The sequence below is a fragment of the Hetaerina americana genome, unplaced genomic scaffold (assembly GCF_022747635.1).
Source record: "Hetaerina americana unplaced genomic scaffold, ioHetAmer1.1.p SCAF_64, whole genome shotgun sequence".
Lineage (NCBI taxonomy): Eukaryota > Metazoa > Arthropoda > Insecta > Odonata > Calopterygidae > Hetaerina > Hetaerina americana.
Genome location: NW_027287250.1, coordinates 2,386,456 through 2,411,292, shown reverse-complemented (window position 1 = coordinate 2,411,292; position 24,837 = coordinate 2,386,456). Strand labels below are relative to the sequence as shown.

The 24,837-nt window shown below is 39.5% G+C and overlaps 1 protein-coding gene across 1 annotated transcript in view; it reads left to right on the top strand.

The window, feature by feature from the left end:
• Positions 1-24,837, top strand: part of LOC139695801 (regulatory-associated protein of mTOR-like) — a 68,791-nt gene that overhangs the window by 21,945 nt on the left and 22,009 nt on the right. The window contains exons 9-16 of the mRNA XM_071594586.1: positions 3,070-3,203; positions 3,518-3,706; positions 5,726-5,920; positions 9,859-9,933; positions 12,776-13,033; positions 16,892-17,035; positions 18,138-18,270; positions 22,194-22,412. Of these exons, the coding sequence (XP_071450687.1) occupies positions 3,070-3,203; positions 3,518-3,706; positions 5,726-5,920; positions 9,859-9,933; positions 12,776-13,033; positions 16,892-17,035; positions 18,138-18,270; positions 22,194-22,412 (1,347 nt within the window). The remainder of the gene's footprint in view (positions 1-3,069; positions 3,204-3,517; positions 3,707-5,725; positions 5,921-9,858; positions 9,934-12,775; positions 13,034-16,891; positions 17,036-18,137; positions 18,271-22,193; positions 22,413-24,837) is intronic.

The following is a 24,837-nucleotide window of genomic DNA, read 5'->3' as shown; positions in this document are numbered from 1 at the left end:
TGGCTTGGTGCCTTAGCATGTCTTATGTAATGTCAAATATAATCTATGGGTGTATGTAGTTGTCAAATTGTTTTATCATTGTTTGAAGTGCTCTTTTTGGTCTGATGCAAAAATAAATAAATAGCTCTTTATGTTTGAAATATAAAATTCCATGTGGATAGATACATAGATGATCTAGGATTTAGTTAGTTCCTTAAGTAACCTGCAAATTGGAACGTGCTCATCATGAAACTGAGATGCTGTGCTGTAATTTGACTGCAGTTGAAGTGGTAAAGCATAATGAACATTAACGAGCAGATTGCTATTAGTAACATCTCGGTGACTTTAAATAAATTGAATGTGTATGGTGTGGTAAAATCATTTATTTCCACTATATATGGAAATTGCATGGTTTCAGCTGACCGAGGCAAGAAATCTGACAGTAAAGCAATCATTCATTGGAATGATGGGAAACTGGGGAAATGTGTCATTGGTTTCACAAGGAATGATGTTGAGTCATGAGAGAGTTAGCTAAATAAAAACCGAGCTTGAGAGTAAAGCATGTGGACCAAATGTAAATGGGAAATTTGTGGCACGAATGTTGTCTGCTTTTCTTGTAAATCTATTTAAATATTTTGGTTTAATGGACAGTATGCCGAGGTGAAAGAATTTTTTTTTAATCAATAAAAGGTTTTCGGCAGTAGCGCATCTCTCTCTCTGAATGCTGTCTTTGTGGGTGGAAGAATCCCTTTCCATGAAATAGGTGGTCCCTCCCTCCCTTGGCCTAAATGCCTGGAGCTGACCACCATTGATTGCATTTATGGAGGTCGCTGGACTTCCTTCATGCGCATCTTTAGAGGGCAAGCATTTTGCGTGTGCTTCAAGTTAACGGCTGCTCTCTCCCTGTGCTAATGAATTACCTCCTTGAGAGTTTTCATGATGACTCTTGCCATTATTGATGGGTCGTTTCCAATGTTTGTTACTTTGTTGCCAGTTTGGTTTTTAGCTTCAGTTCTCAGTTTCAGTTCCTCTAGCCAATGGTGGGTGGGTCAGTATCGAGTTATTAGTGGTATTTAAACCAATGCTCAAATGCCCTCAAAGAAACTATCACTTTAAGAGACACTACGTTAATGATTTATGAGCAATGTTATTCTATTTCTAAGTTTTACATGCATTCATTATGATATTTTGAGTTTCAAAGCTAATTGATGATGGTTCAAAACTTATAAATACACCTGTACTGCAAGATATATTTTTCTTCTCTTTCATGAAAATGTTTCAATAATGGTTAGTTTCCCACTGTTTAATCGCACTCTTTGTTGTGTGAAGCCAGGTAAATAGATGAATAGTATTTTCCCATATTTTTAGATGCTAAGCAATTTATTTGAGATAGTGCATGTGCAAAAAAAATGTTTTAGAAGAGAAGCCCTTCGTGCCAGTTTTTTTTTGCTTCAATAAACTGAAACGAACAAGTTTCATAGATTGTGGGTTTCACCTAATTTTATATTTGATTTTAGAGAAACTCAAAATTTATGGAGGATAAAATTATTATGCATGTAATTATACATGCCGGTTTACTGGCTTCTGACCCCAAGAGTCCAGCTTCAATACCCAAAGGTGGCTGGATTTTTGAGTGTATCCCGATGCCTACTTGGGGCGCTTTGTGAAGAGTGCTTGAAGGGGATTAAGCTGTGATCGAATGGGATGTTTAAATGTGGATTCATCGGTACCCATCAAAAGGAGTGGGCTAATGTTGATGCCAGGTTTCTCTCCACCTTTCCATGAAAATCTTATTCCTACCAAAGTACCATCCCTCGTGGTGCAAATTGCGTCAGTTGCCTCCCCCAATCATAACTTCTAACACCCATAGGTTCTGGAATTGGTAATATCAGGCTTGACCATGTAGAACCTATCCATAATGGAAAGAAAATTAACGAACATTTCCAAGGGGCCCTGTTGGAGTGATTGCAATGGAGCAAGTCAAATTTTTGCATCGGGTCATAACTGTTGATGAAACATAGATCAACCACTATGCTTCTGAGATGAATGAACAGTGAAAGCAGTGGACTGACGGCAAAGGGTGGTTCCAATGTGATGGCGGTGGGGAAAGGTGATGGCGACTGTTTCTTTGGGATAATCACAGAACGGTGTTCATCGATTATCTTCAAAAAGGCAAAAGAAAGGGAGCAAGCGAGAGAGTATTGCCCATCATCACTTGACAATCTGAAGGAAGAAATTGCTGAAAAATGACCTCATTTAAAGAAGAAGAAAGTGCTTTTTCATCAGGGCAATGGACCCGCTCCTACTCCAGAGGTCGCCATGGCCATGATTCACAAATTGCTCTTCGATTTCGTTGACCACTACACGCTACATATTCACCAAGTCTGCCCCCCCCCCCCCCAACTTATTCCCGTTTCAAAGTTTTGCATGGAGGAGAGAGGTTTTCATCAGATGAGGAGGTTATTGCGTGCGTAAATGCCTGTTTTGTGGAGAGCGACATCAACTCCTCCGTGGATGGGGTAAAGAAGTCGGAGCATTGCTGGAAAAGGTGTATCGACTTAAAGGAAGGCTATGTGGGCTGGAAGTCTTGTTTATTTGTTAGGTCAGAATACATTTGGTACTAGTGATGAGCTTAGTTCTCGTTAATTTGGTGGCAAATTTATTAGTACTGTATTTGTACAAAGCAAACTCATTTCTCAGTGCCATGAGATTTGCGTTTACGAGCATCGTAAAGCGTGGTGGTACCTGCAACATCCGAGCATGGTGTGGGTGGGGGAGGGTGGTGTGCATGTGAGGGGGTGGTCGAGGGGGAGTTTGAGAGCGCATGAGAGCAGTTATGACGGTCCCTTCTCAAGACAGTGGTTGTGAATGGTAACATATTAGGACTTAGCATGAATACATTTAATTTTGTATTTATTTTCTGGCTGCACCTCTGTTGTTTCCAAACATTTTTAGGTTTTTTCATTCTTGTTGATTCCTCTACCATTTAATACCAGTTATTTTCTGTTTATTTTAGTTTAACGTCCATTAACTTTTTTATCTTGATTTAATTGTTGAAAATTTATTCTAATGTATTTGTAAACTGTCCAGATTTGTTTCAGAAACTATTTAGGCAAGATCTGTTGGTGGCCAGCCTTTTCCGAAACTTCCTATTAGCGGAGCGAATAATGAGGTCCTACGACTGCACTCCTGTTTCATCCCCTAAGTTACCCCCCACCTATCAGGTAAAAGCATGAAGAAGTTGTAGCACTTAACTTTCTGACATGTGGATTGCATTAAGTCCTCTAAATGTTCAATAGTGCATTAAGTCCTCTTGTCACTGATCAAATGCTGCTAATACAAATGGCATTGGGCCCAGTAAGATCCCATTGCGCCTTTGCTGGCCACTGTGTTCATTCAGGAACCAAATCGCCTCTGTTTCTGCTTGCCTCATAAATCAGTGGATTTGCCTTTTGTGTGCCGAGGGGTGATTTTGTTGTCGAGGACTTAGTATGCCGAATGGGAGGACGTGCTCCAGTGATCGTGTTTTCCCTTGCAGCATGCAATGTGGCAGGCGTGGGATCTGGCACTGGACCTTTGCCTTTCCCAGCTTCCCGGCATCTTGGAGAAGGATGAGCACTTTGTTCACTCCCCCTTTTTCGAGGAGCAGCTAACCGCATTCCAAGTGTGGCTCTCCCTCGGCTCAGAGAGGAGAAATCCCCCGGAGCAATTGCCGATTGTCTTGCAGGTATGGAACTGGCTGATTCAGGCCTCATAGCATGCCAAGTGATTTCTGCCCAACTGCCAACCTGATCGTTTGGAATGCATAGGCGTTTATTCTATTGCCCGATGAATTTATCACAATCTGCAAAATCATCGGCAATCACAATATAATGAGGTTTATGCCTAATTGCTCTAGCAAAATTAATTTCTTTGAGCTCGATAATAATGTCAACAATTTCAGCATTGTTTCTCATACAAATGAAGAATTCCGCACTGACAGTCAGAATGAGAGCTCTGTGAAGTATGGCAGGCAGTGGTATTATTCTTAGTGGAATTTAGAAATTGCGGAGAGGCTCTTCAAATAACATCATAAATGTAAAACCATTTATCCTCTCAATGTAAAATTTACTGTAGACGTACATTCACAATGATATAATGAATAAATAATTTTTGTTGATGAATGTTTCATTTTAGCATACCAAGTGCAAAATGGTACAGTGATAATTTCTTTTTTATGAGATCAAAGCTAATTAATTATGTTACTCTATTAAAAAGATGCTGGTGTAAATTTTTGAGATCACTTCATGTCCCTAACAAACTAAGACAAGAAATTATTATTATTTTTGAGTCTAAGAGTTTAAAAAATCCATTTTGTTTTAATTATTTTTGATAATTTAAACTTTTTATGAAGAATGGTAGATTTAGCTATTAAAAACTAATAGGATGTCATCTGTGTAAGTATGTGTTTTGCAATAGCAGTTGCTATTTGAGGAGACTGCATGAATAGTATGTGCCACAAAAATAGATCATTCAAGGTCAGTCCTGATGTAACGACAAGGCTCTGTCTTTAGGGAATGATGAAGGTCACTCCTAACTAATAGCATTATCACTTTCTTCCTGGCCAACTCGATCCAATTGGAGCAATCAAGGGCTATTTAAAACACCTCAAATGACAACAAAATAGTTGCAATTTGATAAAGTTGCTCTTTAGAATAAAAATATATTCTTGTTCAATAATTCTAGGAATTAAAACCTTTTAAAATCCCACAAGAATATATTTCAGCCATACTGGTTGTGGCTGAAAATAATTTGTGATGACATAAGATAAATAATCTTCAGAAATACAATTTCTTTTGATGGCACCATGTTTGGGAATCATAGCTAATTAAATTAGGGATTATCTGTTGGTAATTCAGTCAAGCAAAAATTGGGCCATGCTGTTTAGGTGCACCTGTCTGGCAGCCCAAAACGTTTTGCGAGTCCCACCTCGGCCATGGGTGTTGTGCCAACTAACTCTGGTGCTTTGCCCCCTGGGAAACTTGTTGAGAGGTCTGGAGTGGCTCGTTACTTTGGACCCCAGGGGCACATGGACCATCAGAAACTTCCTGATGGGAAAAAAGAACAAAGGCCTGAAAATAACATTGGTGGGAGTGATGTGTTTTCTAAGGTCAAAACTAATAGCTACTTACATAATGAAGGGCATCATTCAAGCCCATGAATTTACACCAAATAGATTCAGCCGAAATCAGAGTTTTAGTTGGTATGTTTTTAATGCCTAAAGAAATCAAATATTTATGAAAAAGCCTGAGAATTATTTAGATGACTGTTGCCTGTCACATGTGATTAAAGATTTCAATTGGTCTCCATCAGTCTAATATTCATTTTGAGTACGGCAAGGAAAATGAAATGTTTATGATTTCCTTTGTGGTGTCAAATATTTTGATATAATAAATTGATGTTAAGATGACGTGTTTTGTTGCTTTGACATGAGAGCTGTGACCTTTCATTTTCTGCAAAATTTTAAGCTATTGGAATGGACATCAGTCATTCAAACAATTCTCAAGCATTCTTTCCATTAAACTCATTCTTCCTAATTCACTTCTTAACCATGAAATGAAAATAAGTGTAATTGAATGAAAAATAAGTGTAATTGAATGAATGCACGTTTCTCATGTAAAAAAAAGACCAGAATGCAAATAAGTGTGATTGGTTTTTATTTTTCTCAATGGTGTTACATCTATTTATTTACTTTCCAATATTTCAGGTACTTCTGAGCCAAGTGCATCGGTTGAGGGCCCTAGAATTACTGGGTCGTTTCCTAGACCTAGGACCGTGGGCCGTTAATTTGGCTCTCTCTGTCGGCATATTCCCATACGTCCTAAAGCTCTTGCAGAGTTCTGCCAGGGAATTGCGTCCTCTTCTTGTTTTTATATGGGCAAAGATACTTGCAGTTGACAGTGTAAGTACAATGATTTATTCAGTCAAATTTTATCTGCATTAATTAAGAATAAATACTAGTGACTGAAAATGAATTCATTCATGGAGTGAATGTGCAGCTTATAATGAATGGGCTTATCTCCTGTGATTTGCTGTGTGGAAGTTACCCGTCTCCATATCTTTATGGAATTAGGCATTATTTCCCTCATCATTTCCTCAACCCAGTCATCCATCCTATCCTTCTGAAACATTGCTCCTCTTTGACATTCATGTCACTCTTGTCAATGATTTCAACTGTGTGCAATTTCAGCTTCATCATTTTGCATCATGGTTTAAATTTACGAGTACAATTTATGTAAAAAAAATTGTCCCATGCATTAGAGGGCATTTGCATAGAGTTTGTTGAAGTCTGGCAATTTATTTATTTAATAGCATTTTTAGTTTTGGACTTTTTTTTAGTAATATGCACTTAATCTTTTATTTTTGGAGGAAGCAGTCTCATGCATTTGGGCTTTTTCCTTAGCATAGTTGACTTAAAATTCTGTGGAAACTATTTTGCTGCTGCTATAACCCAGGGCGCACGCCATTCATGTCAAAGGCAGCTAGCATGCTGAGAGCAGGACTCTGGCTTCGATGAGATGGTTCCTTAGACGCAACATAAAGTACTCAGCCATGAACCATTTTCAATTTTATTTTTTCTGTGTGTTCATTTTGAAGTTTTTTCTTCTTAATTCTCACAGAACTAATTGCATTGCATTGTATAGGGTGAAACAAGCCTAAGGAAATGCATGCCTAGTGCTGTTCTGGTATTTATTCCACGCAGTAAGGCGGCTTTAGGTTTGGCCATTTTCTTGCTCTCTGGTAAAGTTTCCAATTTCAATCCGGGTGACCTCCCTGCCTCCTTCCCCCCTCTTAGCCTCCGAGCACCATTGGTGGCACCAACTGATTTGCCACACCAGGCATCATCTTCGGTCAAGCAAAGAATGTGCAGTCTCACCAGCTCTTTCCCTGAAACGGTGAACCTCTTTGATGGCCCTGGAAAATGAATTTGTCTCCTTTTTCCAGATTAAATATAACTTCATTGTTCTCCTCTGGAGGCTTAGCACACACTGACCTACTGAACCATACATTTTGGTCGATGGCTATTGTTTCCCATACAACCCTCTTATTAAATTTTCAGGGTTGGGCACATTCATTGGTCCTGAAGCTTGACTCAAACCTCCAGTCTTTTCCATTCAGTACTCATTCTTTTGCACCCTTGTAACTCAACCCTTGTAATGCACCTCTCTTTGTTTGGCCTTTGTGTTTGTCCCTTGGCCACCCTTGCGTGGTCTTCCCTTCCACTTGCCCTTCCATTACCCTACAATAAATCATTGCACACCAAGGTGTGCATCAATTGTCTAATTCTTCATTTCCGTATCTAGTGCTCTACATGGACATTTCTTTTTCTGTGCACTTCTTTATTTCTCACTTTTTGTGTCCAGTAAATCTTCTACATCAAACCTCCATCGGATCGGGATGGTGCAGTGGCTAACGTACTGGCTTCCCACCGAGGGTGCCCGGGTTCAAACCCTGGAGACAACAAATATTTTTCAGTAAGATCCCGATCCCTACAATGAAGGTGCTTTGTGGAGGGCACTTTGGTTGAGTATGCCATCCGTCGGACGTTAAACTGCAGACCCCTTGGCGCCTCTAGTTAAGAGAAGGCTAATGCCGATGCCGGGTTTCTCTTCACCCTTCATCCTTTCCCATCCATACATAATGGTGCAATTAACCTCGGCTGTCGGTCGCCTCCCCTAAAAACCACTGCTGCTGAAACCTCCAGCATCAAATTTCGAAGGTTTCTGTGATGCTTTGGTCAAATGCATTTTTCCCAACTGTAGAGTGCCATACTAAATGCAAAAGTCGCCATTACTTTGCTGTTTAATGTCACTACTCGTTTGAGCGTTATCATTGCTAAGTGCTTGGCAGTGGTAATGTTTTCAAATCAGGCTAATATTCTCATTAAACGAGTTGCCCTTTCTTAGTCTTTGATTTGGCATCTATTGTCTCAATTTGAAAAATAAATCTTGGCGACATAAAGGCTAGGCAAGACTAATACTGCATTTTTCAGCTGGATCAGTCTTGTGTGCCTACAATTGTGAGTGTCATGTATACTCCAGGGTGTCAGGTCCATTGAAATCTTATAATGGACAAAAACCAGCTCATCTACATCCCAGTAAGCACACAGCATACTCGTGGTCTCTGGAAGGTAAAAAAGAACCACAAACAATGCTGCTCTTCCTAAGAACTTCATGTGACAATGTCCAGCATGTGATAAGCATCTTGAAATTGTTTTATTTGTACCTTTAACAATATATAACTCTTCTGAAGAGTGAATTATGTTTTTACGAAGCTTGTGAAAGCTTTGCATCTGAAATTCACACTATGATGCAATGTTTTGGGAGGCCTTCTGTGATTAGTCCTTGATGACAAAACTGTAGTAATCAATAGCAATGAATTCATCCGTATGATCTTCCCTTCTGTTCGGGTGTAATTGATTACACAGCATCTTCATGAAAGTGATGTTCATACATTCCTTGTAGTGTCAGAAACCCACTTGTACCCCTTGTTCTGCTGATGTTCCTCTGTTCATAATTTAGAGTTCAGAAGAAGATCATCTGCTTGTTTTTCAAAGGTTTAAATAAGAATGCCAACCTGCCCCCCTCTATATCGTTCTCTTGTGGCTGGATACAATCCGTTTCAATTTATCTAATTAATCATGACCATTCTCAGGAATGAAAGAGAAACAGCTAGTGCACTAACAAAATGGTCATCTTTTCATACATAATATTCTTAAGGCCTGTGGCATGGGAGCCAAGTGAATCAAACATTTTGGTACAGGTTTTTGGTTCACATCCAATGGATATGATGCATGGAACCTTTTGACTACCCAACTTTAAAATCTCAAGTGGCGTGGTGTTCCAGATACCATAAGAACTAATGGTGGAGACAAAATAACTGTCCTCCTAATTTATTCTCTGTAAAAGTGTGAATTTCATTATTCTTAGGACTAAGTTTGCATAGTGGAGCTCTGCCCTCATCCATCAAGACCAAACTCCTGCTTGAACGCTCTGGTTATCCTAGGACCCATTTCTCAAAGCTGCGATCTTGTAAATAAACACATCGAGCCATCCAATTGTCCAAATCTGTTGGGACACTTATCATTGATCTATGTTTGACCTGTTGTGATTTATAAAATTCAATATTTCATTTAGGGTTTTTGTTATAATAGTTATAAATAAGCTTGTAGCTTTGGGAAATGGGGTCCTAATTGTTTAAAATACTGCTACCACGATATAGCATAACTGTTGCTTGTGTATGAAGGTGCATAATCACTACTTTCGAAGAGTCAAGAGTTTGGCTCGCCAAAACATCTTGTAAGTTACCCTTTAAATAAATATTCCTTCTTCCCTCATCCTATTAAATGACCTGGACACATTAAGGTGCTACTTTGTATCAAACGGGTATATAACAACTAGTTCTGAAATGCTGAATAGGGGCCTGTGTTTTATTCCCCAACATGATGCACCATTTTATTCTTTGGGAATTTTACGCTGTCAACTTGTCATCTGTGAGTAATCAATGCAAAATATAGCATTGCGTCCCATATGGACTGTCCATGTACTGTGATGGACTACATATAACTATCATTTTTACAGCTATCATAGTCAATTCTGCCCATAGCCCTATGAACTATGCAGGCTTTAATTGCATACAGAACATGATACCAATATATTTAACGCCAAGTTAGTGGGAAGTATATTTCTTTTCTCTAATTCTCTTTTTGTCATAAATGTGTTGAAAGAAAGGTTAACTTCATTTATTACGATATGAAATTAAAATTCTTTTAATTATCATATGTCCTTTTCACTCAGCCTATTTCTCATACTCAATATCCACTTGCTTTTTCTCTTTTAGACATGTCAAGCTGATCTAGTGAGAGAAAATGGCCACAAGTACTTTCTGTCTGTACTTCAGGATCCTACCATTTTGGTCAGTTTTACTGATTAATAATGTCAGAATGTTATGTTGTAGTGTTAACCGTAATATCATTACTGTAATAATGAATACTTTGTTTGGTTTTTCTTGTTTTCATTTATGATGCTTAATGTCACATCAAAATATGTGCCATTAAATGCTGAACTAATGCTTAGTTTGAATTGTTGAAGCCAATTGGAATTTTTTGCTGCTTCATCCAAAATATTTGATGGAAGATCACTACAAAGGGTCTTTCCTTAGCATGGTCAATGACTTGTTTGAATATGATCATGACCTTCGCTTGTCTTCTCATGTTGTATTGGCAATGGCTTCTCAATATATTTCAGTAAGTTCTTGATTTACCTTGAAGATGCTTCCTTGGAATGCTATTTTCAGTGAGGGAATTGATAATGAAACAGTCTTGTCTGTGGTCATGATATTTCATGTTGGTACATAATCAGTTGATACGAGTCAAAACATCAACCCTTGTTTCCTGTGATTTCAATGTACATATGACATGTTTGTTTGGTTTATATTCTCAGTAATGGCATAAAAGACTTGCCATACACCTTCCTTTTGTTCAGTTATTAGGTGTCATATCTACTAAATTTGCATGGTCTGGTTTTTTGTCAGATATTGGTGTCTTTTGATTGAGCATAGATGCAGGTCAGTTACTTCGAAAGGAATGCATTAATATATTGCTCAAATGGGAATTCTGATTCAGTTAGCCAGGCAATATCGGGTGCAGTCCTACAGATGTCACATAATATGAGTAATTTGGCAATTCTAAACAATTAAATCACTGATATGGCCATTAGGGAAGGCAAAAAGTGACTTTAATTCAGCAAGTAATGTGATTGAGAGTAAATAATATGGAACCGGAGTAATCTGAGCTATTGATATGGTCAATCGGAGGGATGATAAATTAACTGCCTTGGTAGATATGTGCATGAGCAGATGCTTGTAACTCATATTTGACTGTAATTAGAGTAATGCCCTTAAAGGCACAAGAATTAATATTTATTTTATTCATTTATGGAATATGATTATGCTTATCCTAAGCAAATGACAAAGCCATTTCTCTGCTCATTGTTTTCTATCACCCAATTCATAAACGGGCCTACTGCCATGAACCATGGTGATCTCCAATCACCGAAAACTATTTAAGACTTATAAATCATGTCGCATGAAAGCATAACATGATTAGTGATCATACTTCAAAATTACTGTTAAAAAAAACAAAATGTGAAAAGAAGAATGAAGACATTTTCCAAAAAACGTGCATTTAACAAAAAGACCGCTTTTTTTCCCAACTGTCTCCATCCTCTTCACCCGGTCAATAGCTCAGGTAGCCAAGAGAGACGTGAAGGCCGTTATGGCATTGAAGATTGGAGAGAACGGCTGGAGGAGGGAGAATTGGTCGTGTTTTGCGGGAGGATTTGATGTTATAACCGCTAACAGAAGAGGGAGAAACAATGAAAACTCTTTGCCAAATCAAATGCCTGCTCTTTTCTTGAAGCCCTTCGGAGAGGCCCACCAAAATGCTTCCAAGTGTACGTAGAGACCATCGGCAATAGGGTTAATTCTTTAGGGGCAATTAGGGTTGGGGGGGGGGAGGGGGGCAGAGAAGAGAGAAGCCCAGGCAATGGCACTTGTCTCAAGTTCATTGTCTAGTTTTCTCTGGTGTTTGTCAAGGAATGATAAAAATGCTTATCCCTGGAAAATATTGAGAACTGCCAGAGGAACCCGTAGTGCATGTTCCACAAACAAAATAAAAATTGCATGTTATTTGAGCACCCTGTACTTTTAGTAGTCATGTTTTGCTCTTTAGGGTATCCCAGATGCTAAAATCATATCAAAGTAAACTCATCGCTCAGAAATTCGTATCCCTTCTATAAAACTTCGATAACCTAGATAGAATCATAGCTGAATAACAGAGTGGGACAAGATGCATGTTAACTTCAAATTTGTGGCTACAGAATACAATCAAATAGCCTAATATTGCAGCATTAAATAATTTTGATTTTTATTTAATTTTTATTCATTGGAATTTAATTTTAATCTGTAGTTTTTTAGTTCTTTTAATGTGATATTATGCGCAAGTTGTGATATTTTGATAGAAGTAACTTGTTCCTTTTCAAAGGCATCACAATCTTGTTACTTTGAATATGCTACAGGCATGATCAAAAGAAAATATACTTGGGAAAAATGTATTTGTTGTCAAATGAGGAGGCGATAATAATAGAAATAATAATGTTTATTATGGGCAAATTCCCAATTTTCAATATAATACCCGTATGCCATATCACACAAAATGATGTAAAATGAGAGATAAACAATGAAACCCTTGAAAATAAAAATGAATACATTCAACAAATTTTTGGGAAAGGGAAACTAATTATTTTTAATTCTATGACAAGACGTCTACTGATGGTATTGCACAGAATACATAATTCATGCTGGATTTGTATAAATTTTCAATAAAATTTCCATGGATTTCATCTGAAATTTGGGCAATGCATCACAATGCCAATCAACGTTTGTGCTAAGGAGATTAAATGAACTCAATAACCTTGTGATTAGTGATGAAGAGCCTGGGCTGCAGAATTTAATACAGAATAATTTTGCCCTTCTGATGTATGAAAATTGAACATCCTAAGGTATTACATACTAATGTCTTGTAGTTTTGTGGGAACCTATCCGATTAATGCAATGCAAACCCCAATCCATGCAATGACGAGACTCCTCCTCCCCCTCGCCTTGAATGCCCTCTTTTGCAAGAAACAGGGCGGAGCGCTCCCTCCCCGTGCTGTTGATATTAATGTTGGTGTCTTTCTTTTGCTCCCGCCGGCACCAGGGAGAGCACCGTACCCTGGCAGCATTTGTGCTGGCCAGCATGGTCCACGGCTACCCTGCTGGGCAGGCGGCTGCACTACAAGGGAGCTTGGTGTCAATATGCTTGGAACAGTTGCAGGACAACAACGCTTTGCTGCGCCAGTGGTTGGCCGTCTGTCTCGGCCGACTCTGGGCGAACTACGATGCCGCGAAATGGTGTGGTGTCCGTGACATAGCTCACGAGAAACTCTATACCCTCTTAACAGACCCGGTCCCAGAGGTAGGTGTGCTCCAGTGGCCTCTTGAAACCAAAAAGTGTAAAAACAGATTCCTTCTTTAGAACTTCAGTCTCTTAGATTTATGGTTAGGGGCTCTAATTTTTTGCAGCATGCTCAGTTGCATGAAATGACAGTGCATTTGAAAATCTGTGAATTTCTATATATTATGCATTAAACATCTGATTTTGAATTTCGCTTAACTGTAAATTAAAATGTAGTTTTTTACGAAAAGGAGGCATTTCAACTATCATGTAATTCACCAGAATTCCTGATTGGCATATCATATTCCAATTTTAATAAGAAATGTGAACTTTTTCCCGACTGGTAAGAGGTGCTCTAGATGAATGGGCGCTCCAAATGCTTGGGATTGGTGGTGTAGGAATAGAGCAACTGTCTGATGAACTAACGGGTGGTGCTCCAGGGGACTTTGATCCAGACTGAGCCCTCCTTTCCCATTCCCGTTTGCATCCACAATGCCTCTATTCCTGGTGTCCATCGCCAATATTTGGATTGTCATGAGGAGGAAGGTGCTTCTGGTGAATCATACTTCATTTGTCGGTGAAGTTGGCCCTGCTATAGTTTTGTTTTTTTGCCAGGGTTGTTGCGCACTAACTTGCATGAACTGGTCTTATGGAGTAATTCACCAGAATTCCTGGTTGGCATGTCATATTCCCATTGTAATAAGAAATGTGGCTTTTTTTCCAACGGACTGAGTGATTCAGTGAGTTCTGACCGGTGAATTTAGTTTTGTTATCAAATGAAATATGTCGCCATTTTACATTTTGTATGCCATATGTAACATGAATGACAAAGAAATGCAAATTTTATCTGCCGCAAACTCTTGGCTCATAACATTAATAATTTCAAGTGACCTATTTCATATGTCTTGCCTAGGTTTAGGATGAATTTTATTCAGTTTTAAGTTCAATGGAAGAAATTACATTATTTAACGCTTTGAGTGTCATGTGCCATTTATTCATTTCATGCCAAAATTGCCAGGCCATTTAATGTGAAATGCAGAATTTATGAAAAATTTCTGTAGAAACATTATTATGTATAATAATTTATATAATATTTTTCATGTTATAGTAAACATGCAATCCTTTAGCTAGCATTGTGCTTTGGGGCAATTTAACCAAAAATTAATTGCAGTTTAGTTATTATTTGGTGCTCCGATGCAGAGGGGAGCATGACCATGCAGCACTCAGCATTTTCGCAACGAGCAACATCCCCCTTACTTGGAAAGTCTGACTCATAGGCAGAGGATGTCACGTCCTCATCTCTCCAGATGTGTGGGGTGTTAGATGTTTCGAGGGCACTCCATGATTCCATTGGTGGAACGCAGGGCCTAAGGTGCAGCACTTTGAATTTTGGCAATAAGCAATGTCCCCTCGTGACAGGAAGCCTCATTGTAAGATGACACAAGGTGTAATCCCTCTACGTTGCATCCATGAAGGTTTCCATCTCCCAAGGCGAGGGCGTCGGGTGTCTCAAAGGTGCAAATGTCCATTTGCCAAAGCTTTCTTATCATGTGCACTTGATTGAGTTCCAGCAATCATTGCAGTGGTTAAATGAAATTAAAAAGACTGTTATAAAATGAATGAACAATTCATAGTAGAATTGATATGGCAGTATATAAATAAGCATACTTATTGAAAAAGCAGATCAATATTTTGCACTTCAACGGTTGAGTTTTTGGAATTTTTCTTTCTTTCAAATTATTCTCAAGTGACATTAGACCTTTATGCGAACTGATTAGACATTTTTAAAATAACTTTTAGATGCTGTCAATTAATGGTTCATTTGGCATCCTTTATGCTCATCCCCAGCTTCCCCACTGTTGCCAGTGCCTACCAGCTTTTTTGACAAAATATGTGCTCCATGTAATGACAGGACTAATTGAGAGCATTTGGATCAAAGACCTGTGGTAAACAAACTTCATTGTCAATAGCCAAAATAATGTAAAATGATAAAAAAACACCATAAACACAGTAATCAACCCGAAGGTCGATAAATATGAAAATTATGTTCATAAATAAAATTTGTATTCCTTTTTGTCTGTCTCAGGTGATGAGAGGTGCCTTCAATCTGTTAGCCATGAGCACTAGCAACACAAAAGTTAGTGTGATCAGTATAGTTTACAATGGGATATGCATTGGTAAAGAAAAAGGTTTAGAAAAAGCGTGGCGTATGGATGTCCTAATATCAGATGAGTGTGAAGAAAATAAGTCAATACTGGTGAAGGGAAATCAATGACTCAGATCAAATTTGCACTTGGTGCTTCTAGTTACATTCCATCATGACGAGTATATATGCCTTTGATAGGATTGCAAATCAAATAAAGTGAAGGAAGCGTAAAAAACACGAGGGGTTAAAAAGACAGGGCATCATTTGTGCTCGATTCCACTCTGAACCCTTTCTTTCCAATCGAGGGGCAACCTACTTCATGTTCAAACGTCCAATCTCGGCAGGAGTCTATGGATGGGTGGGCCTTTGAAATGTGACCCAGAGTCATTCCTGTTTCCCTCTTAGATCTCAAAAAGCATTGTTAACTGCACTAGTGGGTCAAATTGATGCACTTTTAATTATCTAGGAAGGCAGGGTGTAGTTAAAAATACATTGATAATTGTTGTGAAAATTTTAGGATCTCTTTAAGTATGTGTACGTGAACTTTTGTCAAAGTTTCTACCTGTTTGTCATCTGTGCAAGAATTCTAATTGAAAATGTGAATTATAGTTTTCTAAATCTTTTTTATCAGTTTTAGATGTACATAAGCAATAAAACGCCAGGCAGGTGAAAACTGCTGGTACTGGTTAGGTCGGAGACATAGCTAGAGGCAGGGGAAAAGTAAAGAGGGGAACAGAAAGTAAGAATGAATTTAAACTGTAATGGGTGAAGGAAGTGCAGCAATGGCCAAAATACAGTTTTCCTGGGGTCAATTTGGTACATTTACATGCAGAAATTTCAAAGAATGGTTTCTCTGCTGAGGCAAAGGCACATTTCTCTGAGGACAAAAAGCTAGTGGCACAGAATTACATTATTAATTATTCCTATTTCCAAATTTTATCATAAAAAACCATAGTAGTCAATCACAGGGTTGTTTTGATAGGCAAGGGCATATTTAAGCAAATACTAACAATAACCCCTCTGTGGTGGGTAAAAGTTGCACATCAGAGTAGGCAGGGCTACTTCCTTTCCCTAAAACACCTTTGGTTTCCCCGGAACATATGATACCCACAGAGCTTAGGAGAAGCTGGAGGTGGCCAAAGGCATCACCAGGAATTGAATCTAGGGCCTTCAGTCCATAGCCCTATGTTATACTCACAGGAGTATCACGCCCCTCTGAATTTTATCATATTGAATGTTAATGTTGCATTGTAAGCCATGGCCAGACAGAATGTGATGGAAAAGGTAATCATTGATATTTTTATGGGAACAATAACACCATCATCTATTGGGCAATTCAGGGAGTTTCAGTTTCATGTCTTCTGTAATTCATAACAAAAGAACATTATTCTGAGCTTTAAAATGTGCTGCCATTGAATTTTTATAAAAATTTGTGTCATGTTATAATTTCAAAATACTGCTACAATATTTTTTTTGGCAGAAAACACTACAACAGGCGTGGACGAATAAGGTGGTGAATTCATGTTGCATACTCTTAATATCTCGTGGGTTTGGGATGGGTGATCAATTTTCAACCACTAACAAAACATGCAGTGGATGCGCCAGTGAATTTGTGGTGGTCGTTCCATCTATTTTGGCCCTTGCCTTCAGTGTGGTGTCTCGGTCAAGGAATGACAGCGTCCAGCATTCTGACGTTTTTAATAAAATGCTAAATTTATTTTTCATTTCTTTAGGTTAGAGCAGCGGCAGTCTATGCTCTTGGTACCTTCATCAGCAGTGTGACGGAACGGAGTGAACATGCCAACAACATTGACCACAGCATAGCAATGACCCTCATCAACACCGTTTCCCAGGACATGAGCCCTTTAGTCCGAAAGGTAGTCATTTAACCTTCAATTTTGGTATCCAAAATGCATGTATGGTTAGAGTTATTGCTGGTACTGGTAAAGCTATTATTTCTAAATCATATTGTTTTCATTTTCCCTTTTCTAAAGCATTCAGCAAATTGAAAAGGAAAAGATTAGCAGAAATTTTGAAAGGGAATCCAAAAGCAATTAGGTCATTCATCAGAGAAGTTCAGGGGAATAAGTCAACTGCCAATTCAATCAAAAATGATAAAGGCAAAAGAGTGCCCAGCAGTTTAGAAAAGGCTAACTTATTAAAGTCCTTCTTTCAAAGTATCTTCGCTATTATCTCACAGAACGCCCCCGATAGCTTGCCAAATCGTTCCTACCAACTGATGCCCAACATGTGAATCTCATATTAAGTAATAGAGAATTTGCTGAAAAATATTAAGCCTAATAAATCCTCCGGGCCCAGTTACATACCCTCTCAAATATTTAAGAACCTAGAATTGGAAATCGCGCCATAACTAGAAATACTATTTAAGAAATTGCTATTAGATCACAAAGTTACCACTAATTGCAGAACAGCTGATGTAACACCTATATTGAAAAACAGAGACAAGGAGGAACCAAGCAATAACAGACCTATTTCCTTCTCATCCATTTCATGGAAGGTCATGGAATCTATAGTTGCTAGTTCGATAATGGGGCATCTCGATAGTCAGGAGGAGTTGTTGATGGATAAGCAGCATGGTTTCCGAAAGGGTAGATCCTTTCTAAACTGTAAATCCTTGGTTAAGTGCTGCAGTTGAATGCAGCAAGCATTTGATTTGCTTTGAGGAAAATGGATCTGGATATTCTAAAATCTAATTTCTCAACAAATACAAGGGAATAATTGAGTGTGAATTGATGTATATTTTTATTCTTGATGTCATACATTTAAGTTCCTGCGAAACAAATTGGCAATGGTCCACTCGTGTACTGCCCTAAAGCAGGCACCGGCAAATTTTCATTTTTTCGTTCATCTCAATATTCAATGTGCATTGTGAATTATGCATTTATTTGCCCTCATCATCTGAATATTGTTGGCTTCCTAGAGAATGACGCCTCCTCTCCTATGTTGCCTCCCCAACAGGAGCTGGTCGTGTCATTGCAGTGGATGGTGATTATGTTTGAGAATGCATTTGTGGGCGTGGCCCTCCAGCAGCAGGACGAAGGGAAGAGTCCAAGGGATGGCATGCTGAGCCCACAGTTTCCCCTTGTTCCAGGTGTGTGCGTAGAATTGGCCCTGCTGCCTTCTTCACTCTTGCATGAAGAACATTGGTACCACAAACACCATCTGAATGGACATCCAGCACTCACCAATATTGTTCCCATTTGAAGCATCAAAATCATCTGCTCAAATATCCATATTTTTGTTATGTGAATTGCATAATTGAATAGAAAAGACTATTAACATTTTTTTCATGGTAGTAGATGCTTTTCTACTTAATGGGAACCAGATGTACAAGGTCTATTCTAAAAGTATCGCAAATTTTTAATTTCCACGGGATACGTATGATTTTTGTTTTTTTTTGTGGCATTATGTTGGTACCTATGTCTCTCACTTATGCCGATAATTTCCGCCATTTTGAATGTTCCGTTGATTGTTGACGGCTGTTTTGCTTGGACTTGTTTTAGCTTGTCTTTGATTTTTGCCTGTTCCAAAAAATGGATCGAAGAATCTGTATGAAATTTTGTGTGAAAAACGAAATTAAGGGCGCAGATGCATTCCGAATGTTGGCTGTGGCATATGGAGCAGCTACCTCGGACCCAAGCAATGCTTATCGGTGGTAGAAAGTGTTCTCGGAAGGCTGAGAATGTGTAAACGTCGAAGAGCGTGCCGGACACCGGAGCACGAAAATAGTATTGACCAATCATCAAATCACCGGAACAGAAGTTTCTGAGGACCTAAACGTGTCAATTGGCTCATGCCATTCAATTTTTACCAATGATTTGGCTATTTTGCCGCAAAATTTGTACCAAAATTGCTCAATTTCAACCAAAAACAGCATTGCATTAACATTGCTAATGAGGTGTTGGACTCCGTCCGTGACGACCCAAATTTGCTGCAGAGGGTCATAACTGGTGACGAATCATGGGTTTACGGTTATGACGTGGAAACTAAAACTCAATCACCCCAATGGAAGCTGCAGCACGAGCCAAGGCCGAAGAAAGCGCGGAAAGTTCGGTCGAATGTAAAAGTTTTGCTTACAGTTTTCTTTGATTACAGGGGCGCGGGCAACATGAGTTCTTGCCACAGTGTAGAACGGTAAATAAAGAATACTACCTGCAAGTGATGCGCAATACGCGGGAAGCAATCTGCCATAAACGCCCGGATTTGTGAAAAAACAAAAATTGGCTTTTGCACCATGTCAACACCCCTGCTCACACATCGTTAATTGTGCGTGAACTTTTTGCCAAAAACAACACACTTATGATGCCGCAGCCACCGTATTCCCCAGATCTGGTCCCCAGTGACTTTTCCTTGTTCTCGAAACTGAAGAGGCCCATTAAGGGACAACGCTACGCTACGATTGACGAGATAAAGACTCCATCGAAGGAGGAGCTGAACAAGATCCCACAAAATGATTTCTTGAAGTGCTTTGAGGATTGGAAAGCACGTTGGCACAAGTGTATAATATCAAATGGGGATTACTTTGAAGGGGGCAAAATAGATATTCATGAATAAATGAATAATTTTTTGAAAAAACACAAAAGTAGTGATACTTTTTGAACATACCTTGTATGTATGTAGTTCATTTCAACACAGGTGGCATCATAATCATTGATGGGATAACTTGCTGAGAATATCTTCAGGTCCAGTTTATATGTCCTCAGATCCATGATAAAAAGCAGATATGTACATCATTAATAAGAATGATAATAATACTGTATAATCCTCCGTTTCTGGTCACAAGGGCATGCCGTGAGGGTAATCAAAGACTCCTAAAATTGGATGAAAAAGTTAAGATGATAGTGAACGTGCTAGTAAATGATATTTTTTGCTTGCAAGAAAGAAACTAGTTAATGAACTATTTATTTAATTATGAATCACAGTGGAGCATTGATTATCCAACATTCAGTTATCTGATGGCAAATGGCATATTTTTTATACTGTTTCCAGCAGCAAGAGGCATTCTATCCCTTTCAATCTCAGTGTACGTTATTCGCACATTAATGAGGTAAGAGTTCATGTAATTTTTTATTAGACCCTAGGACTACTACTGAACTTCTAACCCCCACCAAACACAATACTACGTATCCTAAAATCCCACCATATTATTATTATATGTATTCTACCATTTAAGGTAGGTTTTGGATCAATGCAGACTATACAGCAATGCATTCCTTTGCCCCTGCAAACAAACACAATCAGGCACCACAATAAGACCCTCTTCAGTTCCACCTTCTTCTTTCCTCCCTTCATTCCGTCCCTATCCCATTCCTGCCTCTTCCTCGTTAGCCTAACATCACAGTCTTCAACATCCCATTCTGAATCAAAATTCTTTTCATACATTTTTCATGCCTCCTTATGATTTCACCAACAATTTCCTCTTGGCACTTGCTCATTTGTTTTCCTTTCAGTCCGCTTCACCTTCTCCATCCTTCTCCACACCCACACCTCTCAAAAGCCTCAGATCTACGCCTATCCTTCTGCTTCAACAATCATGTTTCCTTGCATAGACATTCACAATATTTCCTCTAATTGTTCCCATATCCTGTCAATTTCTTCCTCCCCATGATTGCTTGGTGGCATGTTGACCTGAATAATGACAAAGTTTATTGGTTAGCTGCACTTGTGCTAATATTACTCTGTCAGTCTCTTGCTCTATGTTAACTTTGCTTCTTCCTACCTTTTTGTTCAATATTATTGCCACCCCTCATTGACTCTCTTCCCCTGCACCATATATATTACTCTATAGCTATCGCTCCAGTAATCCTTCTATCCTTCCATCTCACCTCGCCTTTAAATGTCTATATTTCCTTTTCCCATCTCGCGCTCTATTTCCCTGCCCTCAACGTCATCCTTTCATTCCAAGTCCTTACTCTAATTACTGTGGTCCTCTTGATTGCTGCCTCTTTTGCTTGGAAGGATTTAATGTGATGAAGTCCATGGAAGCTTTGCTTCTCCCACGGCTAGGCACGACACACAGCTGATTGGGCCGAATCCCATAGTAGCCAGGCCTCATCTGATCTATTAATTCAGGTAGTTTCCCATTGCCCTCCTCAATAGGATTTTTAAAATGGCACCATTACTTAAATGGCCTCCAAATTGGGGTTATGTCTTTGCAGCCGCCTCATTGAGGAACAGACACTGCACAGACTACCTTTTCGCCTGGTTCCTAGCCTTTGCTTTAATTGGCATGGTTGCCCTTATTATAGCCATGTTTGACCCTATTGATCTTATTATCAGTGCTCCCGCCAGCTCAGCTCTCGTTATCAGGGTGCACAAGCCCTTCCGCCATGTCAAGGTTGTAGTCCATGTCCACATCATAATTGTGCACATTTTAATTCCATACGCTTTTCCTGCCTTCATTTCCTCCAAAATGCCCATTCTCTTCCTCCGTCTGCCTTACTTCTCCAACATTTCAAGGAGATTCAACGCCCAGAAAATCACATTGCTAGGAGTTCATGTGAAGCTCATTAGATTTGAATGGGCAACCTTCAAGCAGTATCCAGACTCCCTTCAATAGGAGGGCCGTCTAATTACAAAAATGCCTGAAAACAGAGTTCTTGAAGTTATAGAATGAACAAAACATATTTAAATAATTTTGGGATCTCAGGTGTATCATTTATTTATTTATCAACTTCATTGGGGCGAGATTTAGACTTTATAGTCCCTTCTTCCGACTGGAGCCTGTATTACATTTGATGGAATCGCTAACACCCAAGCCCTAGGTGGAGGGAAACGCATCTAGGTGGGAATTGAACTCATGACCTCTGAGTTGGCAGGCGAGGGTGTCACCCCGCCACCACTGAGGCTGGCAAATTGTGCCGGTGAATGGGCCAAGGGAATAAGATTAATAATTGATATTGTGCATTGGCCATCAATGGATCATTGACATCGTGCCCATGTAATGGTATTGTCGAGTTGGAAATTTAAGCCCTGCCATCCATCAATTAAAGCGTTTCTCTTTGTCCCCGTCAGAAGTGACCCTGACCGCCGTGAGTGGAATGAAGAGAATAGCGTCAAGGGACCGCCTCAAGATGCTGGCGCCTGGGTCGGGCCTCCTCCCCCACCTGGGGGTGGAGGCGGGGAGTGGGCCGGGAGGGGGCGGAGGGGTCCTGGATGCGGCCCACCCAGCCGTCTCCTCCCCCGTGGACCGAATGAAGAGGGTCTCCTCATCTTCGTCCATCTCGAGTCTAGGTATGCAATGACGTCCTCTCTCCTCATTTGGATGTTGGGAGTTGGCCATGTGTGGTGGCAGGCATGATGGGCAAAGCGAATGGTGTCCGCCTTGGAAAGGTGAATGGCGTGACACTCTTCCGGTGAGGAGGAGGAGTTGGGTGGAGGGAAAATGAGAGCCAATCTGCCCCCGGTGAAGTTGCTCTTGGGTGGACGGGGGGGCGTAGCAGTGCATCCCCAGCCAAGGACGAGTTCAGTTGAGAGGCGTGAGTGCTCTTTTCACGAGGCCAGTCTCTGCAAACTGGAATAACATCCTTGCGGACACTTTGGGGAGTCCACTAAGTTGGTGTGATCCTGATAAGTTGTTCTCACTTTGGTGTGGGTTGAATTCCCATCCGAGCTTCTTTGCATGGGTGTTGTCTGCTAGTGTTGGCCTCCTATGAGTGGGTGAACTCCTCCTCACTATGGAACCACAAACAGGTTGTGTGATCATGTACTCTGATCATCCCTGCTGTGAAATTGGTTTTTGGTCGAGCAACCCCTTGGTGTGTGAGAGTTTGTGTTTGATGTAGTTGAGTTTGTTCTTGTGTTCGAGCCTTGGCTCATGTTAAATTTTACCGTGTTATGGGATTAATTTCATCACCAATACCCCTGCGAAAGATTCATGTTATTCTTCTACCCTTTGTCCATGGTTGCCACAATTATTTACGGCTACTGGAGTGTTTTACGCCATGTATGCAATTGAGACAAGTTGCATTAAGCATTGTGATGGCAGTAATGTGCTTAAAAAATTACATGATCATGTCCCATCATCCATATTGCCAAAACTAGTTTTTTGGTGTTACAGTGTACTTGGGTGATTTCAGCCCTGCGTTAATTACCCTCCCATGGGCACTCAGCCAAGATAATTTTCTGTCATCGTCTCAGATTTTCCTTCAGGGTTGTTTTTGCACTGGCACAATTCTGATCCTTGACAATCCAATCACATCAAAATGTCAATACTATCCATGTGGTAATGGATCCATGATGAAGCACGGACAAACGAAATATGTGGATGACCAAAATATGGTCGAGATATAATCGGATATGTGTATAGAAACTCTCCTTCATCATTCCGTGTGATTTATTCGAGTTTTTCCTAGCAATGGAAAGTGCCTAGTTTCAGTTTTTCAGTCATTGTCATTATGGTGTTATATTATAGTTTTACAAGAGCACAGTACCACCTGTCTGATCAATTGAGTTGCAGGACGTATATTCCTCCGAAAGCTGAATTAATCGCACAGCCCGGAAAAAACAAATGTCTGGCGAAGGAGAAATTTGATTAAAGGATTACTGATACGAGTTCATATTAATTAATTAATGACTTAATTTGTTGCCAAGCAAAATTAAATATATTTTTTCCCCTCTGTTGGCGATGACCTCCTCGTTCAATGTGAATTCCCACCCAGGCATTTTTTCATGTTTGGAAATAATTAAAAGTCATTGGGGTCCAAATATGGTGAATAAATTGTATGTTGTTTAATTATTATTCAAACTTTAATTCCATAATTTTTGCCATTAAAACTGCTCAGGTATTTACTTGTACATTATCTTAATGGAAGAGAGTTTTCTTTGCCAAATGAGGATGTTGATAGAAATGAGCTCTTAGGTTAACCTTTCTTATCCTCTCCTTTTTTACCTTTTACCCCTTCTTGACTTGTGGCGTTAGCCAACTAATTTCATTTGTACTTTGTTTAGAAACGTTAACTGTTTACGGCTATTGGAGTTTCACATTCATTCAAATTGAGGATGTGTTTCTGAATTTCTTTGCTCAACTGGTGTAATGATGATGCATCATACTCTCCGTTTATTGTTTGTCCTTTCTGCAAGTAATTGATGTAGGTGATTCCATGTGCATCCCCAACAACCATGGCCGATATCCAGTCGGCTAATTTTGCCATCTTCTCCTTCTCCAGAGCTGGATCACCTTTAGAAACCCTCTGTTTTGACTGTATCTCTGGAGGGTGGTATTGTATCCAAGTTTTGTCCACATTGTGTATCAATGCCGAAATTCATCAGGATTGTGATGGAAAAGTGCCAGAGCCAGCCTCTGAATCGACCACTTGGTTGAGCTTATTCTCCACTGAGGGCAAACGTGGCACCATTCTTGCTGAGAATTTTTTTCTCACCCAATTTTTCATGAAAAATGGAAAATACGACTACCTTGTGATATGCCTGTGACCTCAACTGTTTTGCTAGCTTAGTTTTATCCATCACTCGAAATCATATCATGAGTTTTGTCAATCATTTCAATGGAAATCACTTCCACTGGAGGTCCCAAATGATGTCCATAATGTGTGGATGTATGGCCTCGTTGAAACTCATTTATCCAATTGTAATCAGTTGCAAAAGCAGGTGCAGGTATGCCATGAACTTCATCCACCTCAGCATTGATCTCTTTCGTCTT